This window comes from Larus michahellis, chromosome 14 (assembly GCF_964199755.1).
Source record: "Larus michahellis chromosome 14, bLarMic1.1, whole genome shotgun sequence".
Classification (NCBI taxonomy): Eukaryota; Metazoa; Chordata; class Aves; order Charadriiformes; family Laridae; genus Larus; species Larus michahellis.
In genome coordinates this window covers 263,033-281,711 of record NC_133909.1, presented here as the reverse complement: position 1 = coordinate 281,711, position 18,679 = coordinate 263,033, and the positions used below count along the sequence as shown (strand labels likewise).

The 18,679-nt window shown below is 50.4% G+C and overlaps 1 protein-coding gene across 8 annotated transcripts in view; it reads left to right on the top strand.

Annotated features, from left to right (window-relative positions):
* Positions 1-18,679, top strand: part of GAS7 (growth arrest specific 7) — a 109,183-nt gene continuing 90,504 nt past the window's right edge. For 4 of the 8 annotated variants that reach the window (XM_074607416.1, XM_074607411.1, XM_074607412.1 and 1 more), the window contains exons 1-2: positions 1-283; positions 2,096-2,233. In XM_074607416.1, coding sequence (XP_074463517.1) covers positions 101-283; positions 2,096-2,233 — 321 coding nt within the window. In that variant the 5' untranslated portion in view covers positions 1-100. The remainder of the gene's footprint in view (positions 284-2,095; positions 2,234-18,679) is intronic. The other 4 variants (XM_074607418.1, XM_074607414.1, XM_074607417.1 and 1 more) reach the window with 1 other exon arrangement.

Below are 18,679 nucleotides of genomic sequence, written 5' to 3'. Positions count from 1 at the left end.
CCGGCGCGCCGCGGGGCGGGCAGCGGCGCCCCGGGCGGGCGCGGAGCGGCGGCCGAGGCCGGGCGGCTGCGGCCAGAGCGCGGCCGCGTCCCCCGGCAGGATGTCGGGGTCGCGCTGCCAGACGCTGTACCCCTTCTCCGGGGAGCGGCACCGGCAGGGGCTGCGCTTCGCCGCGGGGGAGCTGATCACGGTGCTGCAGGTGCCGGACGGCGGCTGGTGGGAAGGGCAGAAGGAGGACGGGCTGCGCGGCTGGTTCCCGGCCAGCTACGTGCAGCTCCTGGAGGTAGGAGCGGGGCCGGGGCCAGGGCTGGGGCCGCATCGGGCGGTGGGGGAGGCGGGGAGGGGGCGGGGGGAGCCGGCCGGCGGCCGGGCCGGGCCGGGTCGGGGGAAGGAACCGTCCCGGGGCGTCCCGCGGTCGGTCGCCGGGCACGGCCCGGGGCTGTTCCAGCCGCCAGCGCTGCGGGCAGGGGTTGCCGGCAGTGCAGGGGGGACGCGGGGCTGCACACCGGCGTTGCTGCCGGCGACTCGGCTCGGCATCGCCGCGGCCACGCCGGGGCTGGAGTGTCCGGTGCTGGTAAGAGGACGCGGCGCTCGGAGGAGCCTGCCCGGCCCCGCTGTAGCCATGGAGTAGCGGAGTTGGGGCTGCGTGGCGAGCTGCGAGCTCCTCTGGGCACTCGCGCTTTCCCAATTGCTGAACAGCAGCAGAAGTCAGTGTCTGAGGTGATACAGCTCCTGTCAGTCATGCGTCATGGCGCCAGATGCTGGGCAAGTTCCTCTCCCCCCCTTCCCTCTCCCCATCTCTTTCCCTCTCCCCCTCCCCTTCCTTCTCGCCTTCCCTCTCCATCTCATTTCCTTTCACCGAACATCTCTTGGCTTTATGTTGTGGAAGAGGTAATTCAGACATGTCCCTTCTGTTGCAACAGTTCCCCAAATGGCTGGAGATACCTTGCTGCTGTATGTGTGGCACTGCCCCAGGGAGCCCCAGCAGAGGTAGAGTCAGTTTGCCCAGACTCAAAGGTCATGGACATTCTATCAGGATGCTGAGAAGCTCTGTTAGCTTCAGTTGTTTTCAGGGCCCTGACAGCTGGGGCTACGATTGTATTCCCACCTCAGGACTGCTTGTGTCTGAACTTGTTTATTACTTTCCTGTGCAAACAAGACACGATGCGAGTGTAAAATATATGTCCACAAAGAGTGCCTTCACAATCTCTGCATTTCTGAAAGTGAGATCTGAAATGTCTCATGCACCAAAGCAAGAACTTGCCGTGAGTGCGTCAGTCCTCCTCTCGCTGACAATGCCCTGTTGTCATTTGGAACTTAACCTCGGATGTGGGTATGGAAGTGGTCTCCTGAAGCCGTGTCCCTGCGGTGACTGGGCTGAAGTGGTTAGCAGCACAATGTTGCTTGGGTCAGCCTCTGCTTGTCCTCCAGGTTTCTAAGGGGAAGCAGACAGCCTGCTTTGCTTACATGCAAGGCAGGCACTACCTGCCCCAGGTTTTCCATGCAGACCCTCTGGGGAACCCAGAGTGGCAGGAGGCACAGACCGCAGCAGATCGGGCTCACCAGATGCATGCAGAGCAATGTTCTGTGAGCAAAAATTTCTGTCCAAAAGGACATTTTGCTTATAGATCTGGCATTGCCTTTTGGTTTCTCTAGTCCAAATGAATTTAAAAATCTGTGATGTTTCCACTGAGTTTCTGTTTCTTGTTCTTACCTGGAAAGACAGGAACGTAGAAACAAAATTTCCCCACTCAGTCCTACAAGAGTGAGGCCAGGGACTTTTCTGTGCCACTGAAGCACTTGGGAATTTTTGTTAGTTTAAAAATGTGTGAGTCCTTTTGTTTGTGAGTTTTGCCACCTACAAGATCATTTACTGAGATATGTGAATGTTTGTGGTTTCACAAATTGCTAAACATTTACACATCTAACCAGGAATTTAGGAATTGTTTGAGGCAAAATGTATCATGAGATGAGACAAACTCTGCTCAGCAAAGGCAGTGGGAAATCACTTCTGCGTACACAATAACTTTGCTTTCATATCATCTCCCTCTCTCCGTCTTGGAAACACCTCTCTTCCTACTTACGTCTGAGCAAGTTGTGCTCAGATCAGTGCCTGCAGCCCCCCAGATGTGCCCTTCTGACCCTTGGCTCGTGTACCACGGAAAACTTTGCTGCAGACCAATTGTCTACAGAGCCCAGCCTCCTTTCTCTTGAGCAAGCCTTTGGAAAGAAGGTAAGAAAGATGGCAAGTGCCAAGAGGTGTTCACTCCGGCATGTTTCGCTTTTCTCCAGAGGTGGTGCCTAATAAGGACTATGAGCTAGATTTAATCAATGTGTCAAATGAGAGATAATTAACCAAATTTATGGGACCACAGGTACTTGGTAGACGTTACAGTAGAGCAGATGTGTGAGAAGAAGACAGATCCGTGTGCATCTCTCTCGTGGCTCTGTGCTGGTAGACCTTCCCTTGCGTGCAGGTATACAGCTAGTTTGCTCAGGGACCGGATCTAACTGAGACACCACGATAGAAATACTCTCCTTCTCTGCTCTCTGATCCAAGCCCCCATCCAACCACATTGACATCGGAGCTGGAGTCAGGGAGGTGATGACAATGCATAGCCAGATGGGGCCATGAACACGCTTCTCCTTCCAGTACCAGCTGGCACTTACGTTGGCTTTGAGTGGCCCTGACCCTGCAGCTTTTGCTAAGGTTCAGCGTTATGTTCTGAGCTGAGCTTAACCACACGCTGTTGGTGAAAGAGGATGTTATTTATTCCTGCCCTGTGCCCTGCCCGCACTTCCCCATGCCCGGTACACAGCAGGTACCTGTGCTCCTCTCTCTGGAGCCCTCAGAGACTCAAAGGACAGCTGGCTGCATTTTCTGCCACAGCAGCGGATGAATGTGGCTCGCGGCATTGTCCAAGGCGTGCCTGGGCTGGCACAGTTTGCCCTGCATGGCACACACCCTTTGTCTTCACAGCAGAGTCTGTCAGGGGGCTGGGTGCTACCAAAAGGAGATGGCCTTCTTCTGAAGCCTCTGTAACTTCAAGCCTGCCACTGTGTAGAGACAGGCAGGCTGGATTTTCTCATTTGTATGACTTCACATTTACCAACACTGATGTCTCCTCTGACAGCGCTGCTCTAAAGTCTGCACTGAGTTTTGGTCCTGAGCTGAAAGAGGCAGGCGAGAAAGGTATGAAGGACAGCAGCTGAGAGGGGAGTCTCTGCCACCCTTGAGTCTGTCTGCAGCATACTGGTTCCTGCTGGATGAAAGAGGAGGAATGACTGTTCCTGATGCTATCTCCGACTTGGGAGGAACCACGCTGTACCAGAAGCACCTGCACCTCTTCACAGGCAGCCAGGCTGCGGAGCTGCCAGCCCCAATCATTGGCATGCTGCCACATGGCGCTAGTTGGCTTTTCCAGGGTCTGAGGATTGGGCAGGCTCTTCCTCCTCGCATGCACGCACGCTGAATGGTAGCTCTTGGCTCTTGCAAAGGAAAAGAGGTATCCATGGCTGGTGGTTAAGCAGGACTGGTTTTAGTGGCAAGCTTGGAGTTGGACATCTCTGAGAAAGCCATGAAGGTGGCTTGTGGGAAACAAACTCCTGAGGGATTGCTGCCTTTGCCTCCAGAGCTCTCTTGCTAGCAAAAATGTGTTTTCAGTTCATTCATCACTGAAGATGAAGGAAAGGACCAAAGCTGGAGTAAACGTGGGGCAAAAGAGACAGGGGGAGGTAAAGATGTTTGGCACCCATTGGTTCCTGCAAGCCCACAGTGGTGGGTTAGAAGAAAACAATGGTGGCTGGAGGTTCCTGCGCATGGCAGCGATGGAAAGAATGAGAGCTGGAGCAGGACTGGAGGAGTGCGTGATAGGGATAAGCCAGAAATAGGATGTTTCTGTGAGCAGTTGTCATAGAGCAAAAGGGATACCATAAAGCTAAAGACTATCAAAAGCAGAGAGCGAAGTGAACAAGGGAGGGTATTAGCTCCATGATGGGGCTCCAGATGGGTTCCCCGAGGCCCGGCTCGTTGGCAGCAAGTCGGGGAGGCTGCTGCAGTCTTGTTCACAGAATCGCTGAGTTGGAAGGGACCTCTGGAGATCAGCTAGTCCAGCTTCCCTCGCCACATCTGGTCAGGTTTTGGATATGCACAAGGATGGAGACTCCACAGTCTCCCTGGGCAATCTGTTCCAGTCTTTGCTACCCTCACAGTTCTTCGTTATGTTTAAAAGGGATTTCCTGTGTTTTAATATGTGCCCATTGCGTCTCATCCTTTCACTGGGTATCACTGAGAACAGTCTGTCTCTGCCTTTATTACTGTCCCTCCCATAGGTTTTTATACACATTGATAACATCCCTCTCGAGCCGTCTTGTCTTGATGCTAAACAGTCCCAGTTCTTTCAGCCTTTCCTTGTATGACAGATGCTCCGATCCCTTAATCATCGTTGTGGCCCATTGCTGGACTCTCTCCAGTATGTCCTTGTCTTCCTTGTGCTGGGAAGCCAAGTCCTGTTTCTTATACTGTTGTGCTGTTGGAGATAATAGGTTAATGGAGAAACAGACCCCCACCAATACTTCCTCAATGTAAGAATCCATTGACACCAGAGGAATCCAAAGGAGTGCTGCCAAATTCATATGCTTTTGCTTCGACTGAGCTTGACCTGTGAGCAAGCAACACACTTCTGCAAAGTCAAGGGCTTGGGGAAGGAGGGGTCTTCTTGCTTGTGATCCATATCCCATTGAGTAGATGCACCATCAACTTCAACCTGCATCCCTCCTTTGGTGATTTATAGCTATGTCAGCCATGAGACCTGAAAGTCAGGGACTAGCAGCTGCACGTTCTGACCATTTCCTCCCTCGTGAGCACTTTTATCTTTTTGCCTGACATTTTGACCATTTGAGCAGAGCCATGCACCTGTACCAGACTGTTGCAGTCTCAGGTTAAGCAGTTCTCCTTCCCAGCCTGGCGCGAAGAAGAATCTGCATAGATACGGGTGATGCACAGTCCTTCAAGCCAGCGCTGCCATGGTGAGCATGGGCATAGAGCAGGTGGAATGGGGTGTGTGATGCAGTGAGGGATTTGTTAGCAGCTGAAGGTAACAAAATGTTTCCTACCCAGAGGCTGACTGCCTCCTCACCCCACCTGCGTCAGAGACGCTTGGGACGATGATACGTGGTGTGGAGGGAGAGCTGTGCAGCTCCAGACCTGAGAGCAACCTAGGACAAGTCTCAGGTGTGTCCCAGTTTGTCACAAGCTTTACTGGTGCAGGACAGCATAGATGTCAAGAGGGTGAGGTGGTGTTAGACCTCTGGGGTATGTACTCCAGGAGGTGCTTTGCGCGGGACCCTCTGGGGAAATGCTGGCTGTTGCATCTGCCTTTTCGAGAGAAGTGATTTTCAGAGGGGTGGGGAGATGTGTCATTCAGTCACATTTGCAAGCGGTTTGTTTTAAAATCTATTTTGGGCATTGCTTTTTGTATTTGTGGTTAGCTAGAAATCTCTTATATAAGCAGCAGCGTAGCAACATATGCAAATTTGCTGAAAATTGTCAGCACTTTTTATAGCTTCAGTCATCCCACAGATGTAAGTCTCTGCATGAAGCATAGTGTGTGCTTCCAGCATGGATGGAGGTGGCTCTGGAATCTGACTGAGCGACCTGGACTGAGTAGGACTGAGAGCTGACACTGATCCTGTCTGCATTTTCACAGCTTGATTTACTGGAACCGTGAGGCACTTTGGAAGGAAAGAACCGTGCGCTTTTCCCTGGTGTGTGGTGCACGTGCAGGCATCAGGCAGTATTATACATTACTGCCACTGCTGCATAATATTCGGGGGTAACTCATCTCACCTGACCCAGCCTGTGACATCTGCCACACGAACACAGCAACGTGCAAACAGTTGAGCCTGGAGGTTGTGCCACGTTCAGCTGCAGGAAGCACAGCATGGCACGAACTGCTTCATTCCTTGTGCCCAGGTAGGCAGAGAGAAGAAGGATGGAAGGAATTCATAGAAATGATAATGCCTCTAATTTATTTGGTAATAGCAGAGAATGCATAGAGGACTTCTGTGCCAAGCCGTACCTTGTTGTAAGCTGATACGATCCAAGGAGACAGTGTGCTTAAGGAGAAACTAGAACCTGTCAGCCGATTAGCAAGGAGAATTCCATTTCATGACAAAATTCAACTTCCGAACATCTATGTGAAACACTATTGTGATGAAACCCTATTTTTAGAGGGGAAAAAAAACCAAAACAGGTTTATATTTCTCTTTCTTCATGTTAGTGATGGAGTGTATTTTGACCAAGGAAAACCCCACAACATTTTGTCAGAAAATATCCAGCCAGTCCTAGAAATGGGCATTACTGTAGCCAGGGCTATGACGTGATGGCTGTGCTGTGTGCAGCCACAGCGAGGGCTGGCACAAGCTGCTGCGCGAGCTGCTCTCTGCTGTCGTGGGAGCTCTATAATGTGTACAGTACACTTGGAAGAGAGGAGATGTTGGTACTTATTGCAACAGAGCTTTTCCTGATGACAGTACAGTGAAGAACAAGGTTGTGTATGGGAAGCACCTGGCTGGCTGTGAGTACCTGAGGCCTGGGCTCTTTGTACGCGCCGTTGGTGCCTCCTGCGTGCAGTGATGGTGCTTTGCTTTCTTAGCAGGTTCTTCTACATCCTTGGACTTTGTTCTCTCACACTCTCTCGTTCCTCTACCTCACCACTCAAAAATCACCTCAACATAAAAAGTCGCAGAGAGCGTGAAGGACCGAAGGGATGTGTGATGATCTCAGGTACAAACGCAGCTGTTACCACTGCTGTTTTCTAAGGATACTCCGTGGAACAAGTAATGCTCCAATACGTAGTCTTGCGTGATGGGAGAGGAATGTGGTCTTTAATCCAGTGTGACAAGGCTGTGGGTGATGAACCCTCTGTGGTTTTTAAGCGGCAAGGGAGTGAGCGTGCCGTTGTGCTCGGGAAACCTGTACGGTGTTTACCTTCCAATGCCACAAGCTTAGCAGTTAAAATACTTGCCTGGGGAAGTGCCAGGCTGGAACTGGTACCCCCGTCTTCTGCCGGCCCTGCCCAGGGATGCCTGTGGCACCTCCGTGAGCTTTCTGGCTCTTCTGCTGCCACTGGGAGATGGTGCTGGGGGGGAGGAGCAACCGCGGCCAAACGGGAGACAGCATCTCCTCCAGGCACAGAAGGATGATTTTGATTCTCCTGGTGCAGGGATGACTCCCTGTGGGGATGACCAAGAAAGGCAAAGGGGGAGGTTTGCAAGGCTGTGGTGGGTGTTGTCTCGGGGAAGGGCAGGGTTTTCAAAATTCATTGCTCGCAGACGCTGAGGCTGGCCTGCTTTGCGAGATTCAGCCACAGACTTTTGTCCAAAGGGGCATTTGTGAGATAGGAGTAGTACGGCTTTGCATTTTAGTTTCAAAGTGTTATTTTTTTATATCTGTGACTTTCTGTAACTTTATTTTTTCATACTTGAAACTTCTGGTCATCTGACCATTGACATGTCTGGAAAATGTGAACAAAATGAAATAAATATTTTCTCATATTAAAAGGGTGAGGAAATTGTGTTTTGCTGCCAGAAGATCACTTTTCGATCAAGATTTCTGAGGGATTTTAAAGCCCCATGAGAAGGTGAAGGAGATGTGATGCTCCAGTTCACAATCCCTCGCTCACAAGTCTGTCCTGCATTGCTGTCTATCAGTAAATGTCTTGGGCTGTTGAATTTACAGATAGAATTTAAAAACTGAAGAGCAGCATAAATATCCAAAGTTATTGAAAAAGTCTTACTGATGGGTGTGGCATTTTTTTTGTGAGCTCTTCTGTCCCCTGCACGAGTTGGAGTGTTGCAGATGCTGGGTTCATGGATGCTGCACCTCTAGCAGGTGAGAGCAATCAGATCGGTGGCCTTGCAGAAGTTGCACAGGACGGAATTTTTGAAGATGTTTTTCTTTGTCTTTAGCTAAAAGATGAAAACATGTCATGGGGGGCTTAATCTGGAAGAACCTCTTTCTTCCCATGGGTTACAGAGTCTAAAAGTGGTCTCGCTGCAGATGTCTGCCTTGTAGATGTTAAAGATTAAATGAGTTGCTGTGTACCTGCCCATTAAGGGTGGATATACGGCGACAATGAAAAATGTGGATCATTTTGAGACTCACTTGAAGATCACTCAGTTCCCTAAAGAATTCTGTGCTCATTCCGTGCTCATTCCGTGCTCTGAATGGTGCACGCGTCCTGTACACAAACACAGCAGTGATTTCTGCAGAGAGAGGCGTGGGGTACTTTAGACTCACTGCCCAAGTTGGGAGCAAAATGCACCTTCGATGCCTTGAGTGTTGTGCTGCCAGAAGATCACTTTTCAATCAAGGTTTCTGAGGGATTCGGCACAAACATGTGCTGAATGTATTACACGGTACTTTATACTGAGTGTAGTTAAAAAGACACAGTAGGAATAATGAAAAGGTGCCAGATAATTGGTATTTTCTAAAAATTGTCTTTATTTTGGTGTCCAAAATGGAAAATTTATCCCTGAAACCAGGACCAGAAGATTCTGGCAGATTTGTTTTTCTCTACTTATTTCACTTTTACCTGTGTGATAATAAATGACCACACAGAATTAACCGGTCACTTAAATAACCAGATTAAACCTTTGTTTTATTCTCTGTGGTTTCTTACCTTCCATGGTTGCTCATGCCCCATGCAACACTTTATTATCAGTAATGAGCCCTGGTTCTGCATTACTAGAGTCTCAAATGTCTGAGTATGTGCTCAGGACTTGTTTTCATTCCTTCACTGACTACTGACATCAAGTGCAGTCCCAAAGAAAGGGCATTCTTCTGTTTTGGAGAGGTCCCACAATAACCAGAGCAAGAATGTGGTGCTGCAGCATTGCAGATAGTATCTGTCTTTGGAAATATTTGCGACTGCTGCAGTTGTTTTCACCGTGGACACGCTGCAACTCAAGGCAGCCAGAGTGATGTTCCTCATGTCGCGTGTGTTCTCGTGTCTGTGCCATCGGCAGAGCATGGGGAGCCAGCCTGCGGAGTGCGGCAGGCAGGCAGCACTGCTAACTTGTGTCTTGGAATATTTCACAGAAGGCGCTGATATTTCTGTCTTTGATTTCTGACGCTCCCAGGGAGCACTTGCTCTCTGCAGCTTTTTCAGAATCCAGCGCTTTCAGGATGTGCCTCATTTACTGTGCACACATGGCAGATTTGCTGGAAGCCTTCCAAACGCTTGGGCTGCGTTGCGGTGGCTGCTCCCCGCCGTGCACATTTCCAGTAACGGAGCACAGCTCTGCGTTTGCAGACAGGGACGGAGGACCTGGGCAAAGCCGAAAGAAGCATAATGAACTTGATGGCCCCCACTCTGTGCTTTGCACGCTGTCATCAATTTACATCAGTTTAAAGTGTCGTTGGCCGTATTTAATTACATTTCACGCTCCCTTTTATTGGTATGATCCACTTAGAGCGCAGAACAGTGTAAAATCAAGGCCAATAGTTTGTTCAGCCACTGTTTTTTGAGAACAGGGTGCTTCATCAAGTGTTTGTCTTGAAAAATATAAGTATGCTTTAGTGTAGTTGGAATTTTTCGTGTCGCTCCACTGTGTAAAACATTACCTATGAAGGGGACGTCATGTAAAGGGTTGGTATGTGGCAGACCTGGGCTATCAGCTCTACAGCTCTGCACGCTGTCTGCGGTGCAGGCTGAGCCTACGCACATGGGGGTTAGGCAGGGGAGAGGGCCGGGCCAGCAAGAGCCCCTCACATACCTGCCATACCAGCAAAAGTGCACTTTTGGCTGGTAAAACTTGTTCCAGTTGAGGGGGAGAGCAGGCTATACTCCATGGGCTGCACAGCTGCTATTAGTACTCTGCCTGCCAGGGCACCTTCTCTGTACACGCTGTGGTGACCATCCTGGAAAGCACTTTTAGAGCTGTATGGCATAGAAGAGAAAGCTTTTTGCTTGTACTAGTAATCCATTTTTCCACATTATGCTGTCAAAATAGCTTCTGTATTAGCCACATTTGTGGTTTGCTTTTTTGCTGGCCAGTTCCAGAAGGGCGATGCCATGGGTTTCTTAGGAGCGAACACTCTGCATTTTGTAGAGGAACATATGCAGCAGTGGAACAGGCCACTGTCTTTCAGCAAACAACTTTTGCAGCATTTGTGAGCAGCCCCCCCATAATCAGTTGTTGGTGTGGGCTACTTTGGAGTGAATTTAGGCTGGCTGAATTTAGGTGACTGTGGTCACTGATCTTTGAACTCCTAGATGGGTGCAGACCCAAAGGTCAAAAGCCTTTCTTTGACATTATTTGAGATCTGTCTGGCACGTCTTCCTACATTGATCGTTGGCGAGAGCAGACTGTGCAGACTGTTCTTGAGCCGCAGATATTCCCACTGTGATGCTGGCAGCAAAAGCACCGTGGTCTTCCAGTGCTCGTCTGAGCACCAAGTTTGTTTACTGCACAGATCTCCCAGGGCTTTCCCAGCCCTCTGCACCTCTGCTACTGCAGTCTCCGGGGTCTACTAGGAATGGAATAACTTCAACATTAGCTGTTTTGTCTGCACTTCGCGTGCCCCTGGTTCGGTGCCTCTCTCTTCTGCCCTGTCAGCTGGTTTTCCATGGAGTGAAAAAATCTCAGTAAAAGATAATTCAAAATCAAAAGTCTTGTAAAGGCCTGGGATGTTTGTATCGTAGGATGGATCAGGGCAAGGTCCGTAAGGAAGGTGTGTGGGTGAGTTTTCCATGCAGTGCTCCGGAGCAGGGGAGGCAGCGGACGAGGGGACAGTGGCAGAGGGTCTGCCCAGCCAAAGGCAGGCCGGCTCCAGAGCTGGGGGAGCTGCCAGAGCTGGGGCAATGCAGCACGGCTCTAACACCTCACCGAGAGGAAGCAGGAGCTCACTCTGGGCTGGATATGCAGCCTGGAATTGTCAGGTTGCCCCATTAGCACTGAATCTCAGTCTTTGAAATGCCCTCTGACACTCAGCGAGTCCGGGAACTGGTAAAAGGGAGGGAGGCGTGAGAGTGAGGAGGGAGCAGAAGCACATCACAACCTAAGTCCCAAACCACTCGTTTTATCTTATCATATTTGCCCCTTTCACTTGAAACCCCTGTAAAATCTTCCTTAACTTTCAGAGGCAGAGCTGTTAGCTCGGAGTTAAATCCAATCTTTTCCTGAACCTGCAATGTGTTTTCTGGCATTTCGGCGTTGCTCGTGGCCTCTGTCAGCCTTCTCACACCCACTCAGTCAGCGACATGGTCAAGCCTCCCTGAGATTGTGGAGGAAAAATGCAGCAGTTGAACAGGGATCATGGAAAGGGTTAAAATAAAGCATCTCCCGTCTCCTCAGAGTTCCCTGGATTGCCAAAGGACCAGCTTTTGTGGAAGACAGAGGGAAGATACAAGGATCTTTGAGCTGGTGGACATTGTTTGGGGCATGAAAGATACATGTAGGATTCCAGTTATTACCTGTGTATGTAATATTTTGCATTTATCACTAGTGTAATTTGTTTGCTGTGATGTTACCTGTTCATTGAAGACTTACTGAAGCTCTTCAGGCTTTTGCCTCATGTTAAAAAAAATATGTATAACAGCACATATTTGCAACACACTTCTCAGTCTCCTTTTCTTGAATTTGCTTGAGGAGCAAGCGGCATCATCAGGCCTTTGTGGTTGACTTTTGACCTGAGGAAGACGAACTCTTTGTTACTGCTTCTTGCTCTCTGTCTCATCGACGTTTTATTTTGCACAGTAGTTTTCTCACTCCTTGACTGCTGCTTTTCTTCTGAAAGTCTTCACAGAAAGTTTATGTTTTCACACACAGGGCTTGTGATAGTTGGTGTAAAGAAGATAACAGCACTCCCGAGAGCACCTAACTCATGCCATCATGGCTATAACGTTGCTATTGACTGTATTCTGTCATTCTGCTTTTTTCCCCTCTGGTAATCTATAAGCACTTTCAGAATGTTCTTTTAAATTGGCTGGCTAGATCAGCTTTGTCTTCCTGATCCTTTCTAATTCACTTATTTATCACTTTATTCATAATTCCGAAACAAAACCCCTTCAGTTGGTGTGTGCCCAGTGCTCCTCCTTGGGCCATGAGCCACAACGCCAGACCTACAACGGTGCACGACAAGAGCCGTGTCAATGGGGCTTCGTTGTAGGAGGGGCGGCATCAAGAGCTGGCAAGTTTTAGGTAGTGAGGGAGAAGGAATAATTACTATGGAGGAGTTTGGAGGAGAAAAACGGAGATTTGGAGTGACAGGAGTTTGCAAGGTGAATGAAGAATTAACACGGTCCAAATTTGATACTGACAGGGCAAAGTGCTGTGCAGAAACTGCACAGAAGAGGAGTTATATTTCCAAGGGGTGGGCAAATGCTTAACTCAGAAAGGAACAGACAGAAACTGGAACGATGAACACAGTGTATTTTGCAGTCCCGGAGAAATGTGTGTACTGTCTGCAGAATTCAGTTTAAAAATCCTGCTGAGGGTTGTGTGTGCAGCACATGGCTGAGCAGTTCCAGCCCTGCCCGTGTAATGAGCTGCCTGAGCAGCAGATTTGCTTCTCCTGTGCCAGCTGCTGTATAATAGGACTAATTCATTACCCAAAGCCAAGTAGTCACTCTCAATAGCAAGATTTAGAGGAGAGCCTAGGACTCGTCTCATTGTGCCGTGAGCTGCTGATTATCACAGTGATAGCTGGCACCAAGTGAAGACTGGAATTAAACCTCAGTCTGTTACGGGATGAAGAATAGAACTTCAGCTATTTCCAAAAAGAAATCATGTTTAAATTATCTATGGGTGCCTTTTGCAAAACAATTTGAAATTAAACTAAGTCAGTGAGCTCCTGGGCCCAGCTCCTATCTCAGCGGCATTGCTGCAGGGTTTGCTGGGCTCCCTCACTCCTGCTCCCTCCTCCACTCTTGGCCACCACAATTTACCAAGGCTGAGTATGGATCGTTGGTGAAGGACAAAGCTTTCCCGCAGTGCTGGCCAGAGACATGATCATGGGCTCTAATTCAGCTCAGGGACGGGACCACGGCAAGTTCTGACATGTACCTTGCTGGCTGTGCTGGAAGTGGTGGGGAGGAGAGTTGGTGGCAACCACTGTTCGTAGCATATCGCAGTCCCTGCGGCCAGTGCTCCGTGTTGGCCAGTGTGCGACGGGCAGATTCTGCCCACCTGGTCACTGTAGGAGAGAACAGGGCATCTTCCAACATATCTCTGGCTAATGATCCCCTGCTCTGGCATCTTGTCAGCTTTGAGGTGGGACCTGCTACATCTCAGAAGTGGGACTCTCTACAGGAGCAGGACGGAAGGTCCTCCGGCCACGTTGGAGCCCCATGGGCAGGGAACCAACAGGTAAAGAACATCAGCCCCAAGAAGCAGATGAAAGAGGAAAGAAGCTGAGGGCTGCTGCCCTCGTGGTGAAGCAAAGAAAGCAAACGCTACAACTCTGGCTGCATTTTTTCCTCGAGTAGGCTGGAGAGCTTGATCACAGAGCTCCACCCAGTGATGCCCAGCAACTTCTTTATATCACAACCTTATAGGCTTGCACCCATGCACTACTCCTTCTGTGTGTCCAAGGGAGGACCACTCCAGTCTGATCTGGGGTGTATGGGGACTGCCACCTCCCCTGTGACTGTGACCCAATGGCACAGCGTTCCCTGGGCTCCCTTCTGCTCCACCCACATCTTCTGGGCTGGAAGGCTGCTCGCTTGTAACCAAGCACAGATCATTTCAGACGCACAGATCGCCTGGTTATATCATTTGCATGGACGTCACAGGGGAAGCCGCTGCCGCTCAGCGCCTTGGGCCAGCGGGCTACCGGTGTGCCTGCAGTGGGTTGCACGGACAGCCAGGAGGGCCCAGGCAGCAGCCGGCCACCGCCACAGCCTCTGTGGCAGAGAGCTCTTCTTGGGAAGGTGTCGTGTTTTTGGCCAAATTGGCCAATTGCTGGCGACAGATGCTCCCCCCCAGCCTCTCATGCAGGGGGAGGAGGGGGAGAGATAAAGAGAGATTTACGAGTTTAGAAGAAACTAAACTACTTTAATAAAATATTAAGAATAAGATAAAAAGGAAAATAATGAAATAGATACAGTATATACAAAACCATATCAAGCTCCCAGGCTGACATCACTGGTGGTCACTGGGGAAGTCCCAGACTGGGCTTAGCAATGGGTGGGAACCGGGTTCCACAGCTGGAGTCCGGAACACACGGATCGGGATCAAGGGCAGATGAACAGACAGGGTCCTCATCAGACATCGTCCATTGAAGGAAGAGGCAGAGCCTTTGATCCCTCAGCTTTTATACTGAGTATAGGGCAGATGGGATGGAATACCCGTGTTGGTCAATTTTGGGTCACCTGTCCTGTCCGCTCCTCCCCGCAGGTGGGACCCCTCTGCGCTTTTCCGCTTCTGACCCTCTAACGGGGCAAATAACAAAATTAGCTGACCTTGGTTGTTACAGCAATAAGAGCCTCTGTGCACGCCATTCCGTGGCACAAACTGTCTTATCACTCTGAACGAACCGTTTCAGACACAACATGCTGTTAATTTCAGAGAGTTAGAAGAGGCCTAGCTAAGAAATAAAATTACTGAACAGAAAGTTGGTTCTATTTTACCTCAGACCAGGACAGAAAGGTTCTTCTGCTTCACCAGTCTTCTGTCTCAGTTGACCTCAGCAGACTTTGTGTTAGGCTCAGAGCCTCTGCAGCGGGTGGTCATACCCTTTCCCCTGAGTTGGCAGTGGATGGGCTTGTTCAGAGGGGCCGGATGGGTCCCGAGCACCGTGTCTTGTGCACATCTCGAACCCTGCGCTTACAGCTGAAGACAGTGACTTGTGTGACACAGGGAGTGAAGCCCGGCTTTTTGCTGGGCAAGATGTGAATCTCCAGAAGCGTCCCTTTTGTGTCTCCAGGATCAGGAATACGCATGCAGGAATGCGTGACCAGTGCTCTGTGTGTGTGTCCCTGGCGGATGCAGGGCTGTTAGAGCCATAGGGCTGAGCCGCCTCCTCCCTCCTCCTCCTCCTGCCTTCTGGGCCACGGCTGCCCCTCGGCTCAGGTGCCACTGCGGGGGTCGGGGTACGCCATCGCTGTGGAGCAGCTCCGAATGCCCAGCTGTTCCCAGCCCGTGTCAGCCACTGCAGCGAACGAATCCCTGCATTCATTTCCATGGTACGGAGTCCACTTCTGCTCTCAGTGCTGGGGGATCCAGCATTTGCCTGTGGTTAGAGGGAAAAGAGCTTGAAAGCCCCTTTCCCCCCGCCACAGGAGGGAAGGGTTTGGGGGAGGTTGATTTGAATTGCTGTGCTCAGGCCTTTCCCTCCCTGTGCTGGGATGGGATGTTTCCTCCTCACCCCCAAGCGAGAGCCTCCTGCAGTCTCCTGCTGCCTTTTTCTCATCTCAGGGGCTTCATCCTTTAACCCCTGTGCACCTTCACCCTCTCTGACACACACCGCATATGGGAGAATCAAAATCAGTCCCAGTCATTAGTCCTTTTTTGAAAATAACAATGATGCTGGCCAATAACCTTTGCCTCGCTCTGTGTGGTAGAGGCCTGGCCTTGTGGGGTCTTGCATCGCTGATTTTACCCGTGCAGCTCCCGGGACCTCGCAGCGGTGCCTGGCCGAGGTGCACACCCGTGACCCTGTGGGGAGACGCAGCACCGGCATTGTCAGGACTATTTGGCTTGAATGCAACAGACAGCTGTCATGGGTGCTTCTGCCAGGTAGGGCATACAGCAGATGTTTTTAGGTCATGGTTTGCCATTGTCTCTTCGTTCAGGTGGCATGCAGCTTGAGGGGCAGATGTCCTCCAGCTTCTGACAGCTTGAAATGCATTGCAGCTAAAATCCTTAACAAGAGTTAGTTTTATTTTAACAAATAAGGTTACAGCTTGGACTCTGATAGAGCTTGTACACATAAAATGCCTTATTCTGCTCTGTGGGGAGCAGCAATTGTCTTTCTCTGTCATGTAACATGTTACTGCCTCAGTTGCCTTATCAGAATATTTCCGAGGAGTAGAACTGAATCGCTGATCATTACAATGTAGGACACGATTTTTCCTCTGTTGTAAGCTTTTCCCTTTATTTATGATGTTGTCTTCCTTGACAACTTCCACATTTTATTCTTAAGGTGAGAAGTTTGTTTATAAATATGTAATCCCCCCCGTCTCGTCAGTGTTGACTCATTTTCTCCTCTGTCTGCTAGGCTTCAGCTCCAGCAGTAGGAAGGCAATTTCTTCAGCTGAAGGAGTTAAATATATCACCCTAGAAAAGAGCAAGCTGGATCTGAAAGCTGTTCCTGTAACACTAATTTTGATCTCAGCCCTGTTTCCTGTCTAAAGACTTTTCTCTTTCAGTGGAGATCATGAAGTGTCACATTCATTATTTTCGCTTAGAGCATGCTGAGAAAATGGCTTTCAGCTCCAGAGATTCTCTCTCTGAGGAGCAACAACCACGAGCTGCAACAAGCAAAGCTACAGTTCTCTGTATTTTTAAACAATATTATTCTGAAGAACAATAATATTGGGTGTGTTTCTGTGGTGTAGTAGGGTGCGATTAATTAGACATAGATTGAATACGTTTAAGTGTGCAAGACAACTACTAGAGTCCGGCCAGAACAAGGATAACCTCCCAGATTTCCCTCAAATAAAGCAGGTTTTGTTTTATGGGGAGATCCTGCAGCTGTGCAGGATTCACCAGGGAAATTCCTTCTGTAATCAGACCAACTTTTCTCCCTTAATCCAGTCAATTACAGGAATTTGGGATGGACAGCCCAGAGCCCTGCACTGCTGACACCCTCTGGGGTGAAGGTGGGAGACAGACACTTGTCTGTGGGGGCTGCACAGGAAGGCGACACCTGAACAGATGTCACAGGCGCACAGACACCGCTCGTCACAGGTTGTCCATAAGCTTTTGCTGTTTCAGTTCAGCAACAGGCACAATATTAATGCCAATGCGAAGGACGATTAGGCTATGACAGGTGAAGACCTATGGCGAGGGTGGAGAGCTGGCCTGGTCTGGCCTCCCCTTCAATCCTCCTCTGCCTCTTCAACCCCATCTGCATTCGCCAGCGGTCTCAGGGTGCCCCTGTTGAACCTCCCACCACGAACCCGTCCAGCTCTCAGCAGCAGGCGACTCGCTGCTTTTCCGGGGTGGCTCCTCTGCTAGGTGAGCTCACGGGGCCACGGAGCGCCATCAAAGTGAACACGAAGAGTGGGGATGGGAGCAGGACCCTGCTGGGAGACACCTCAGCACCTCCCCCAGTATTTTACCCTGTGGTTCCAGCAGTTGAACACGTCCTTTGCCTCTCTGGGGCTGGGGTGGTTTGGGGTGAAGCAGTTGGAGCACACAGATCGCAAGATGTTACAGATGGCACCAGGGCCAGACCTCCACTTGGTAGGTGAGGTGCTCGAGCAGGTTATCTCCACATCTGAGGCATCCAGCCCTTTTGTACAGATGATGCCAGAGACGCTGGTTTCTCCAAAGGGGACTGAGTGTTGGTTGACGCTTGTCAGGAGCTACCCAAAGCTGGGAAAGGCCAAGCCCTGGGGGTGGTGTGAGTGAGGGCTCCTCCTGGCAGCCGCAGTGCCTGACACGGGGCTGTGTGCCGTCGATGTCCACTAGCTTGCTAAAAGCTGCGGGGGGAGGAGGCTGTTTACCACCAACCTCCTGAGCTGGGCAGCAGCTCGAGCGCAGCAAGTGGGAGACGTGGGCCCCGGTTCCCTCTTACTCTGCGTGGAGTCACGTGTGTAATTCGCCATTCCTCGGGGAGCGCGCTGGCTCACAGGCTGTGCCCCGTCCTCCTGCCCCTGGGGAGGCTGCCCATGGGCACTTAGTGGGCGGAAGAGCAAGTGTGGGTAGTCAACAGCAGCTTTCTCATAAGCTTCAAGGATTGTTTCTGCTGTGATGGTCCAATGTGGCCAGGCAGACAGTCCTGGAGCAGAAACTTCTCAGTCCAACATGCAGACAGCGAAGAACAAGTTCGTCTTTAGAGAGACAAAACAGTCACTTGGATTCCTTTGTGGCCAACTGAGGAAGAGGGACTCCTGAGGGCAGACTTTGATGATGCCTTTTCAGATGTCCAGACTGAAGGAGCTGGGTGCCCTGTTTCTCCCCGGTGATCAGACCAGCCCGACTGGCTCGGCTGTGGGCACCTGTGCTCGCTCAGGTGAAGTCTACAGCACTGAATGGAGGTAGGAGCATTGACCAGCTCTGCATATTGATGTCCCTGCCCTCAAAACAGGCTGTATGGCAGTCTCCCTGAGGAGCTGCACTGAAATGTAGTTTTCGTGTCTTGCCAAACTGTTCTTCCTACGACTAACTCAGAGAGCGGGAGCCCGGGGGTGTTGTATCAATCTGTAGTTTTAATTCAGCATCTGTTCTGCGTCATCCTGCTTCTTTCCTAGGTGTGAGGCCAAGGTTGGTGTTTGGTGTCCAGGAGGAGGTGGGATGTGCCTGCCAATGCAAGGCTGTGTTAGGGCTCCTCCATAAACGAGGCTGTTGCAGCAGAACAGGAATTTACAATCCAGAAAGTGGCTCTTGAGTTTGAATTAAAACAACTTTCATAGAACTAAATGCTTTCTTTTCCTGCCTGTGTCTCTCTGAGCCCAACACAAGTGTTGAGGCAGCCGGGTGCAGCCCCAGAGATGTCAAGGAGAGG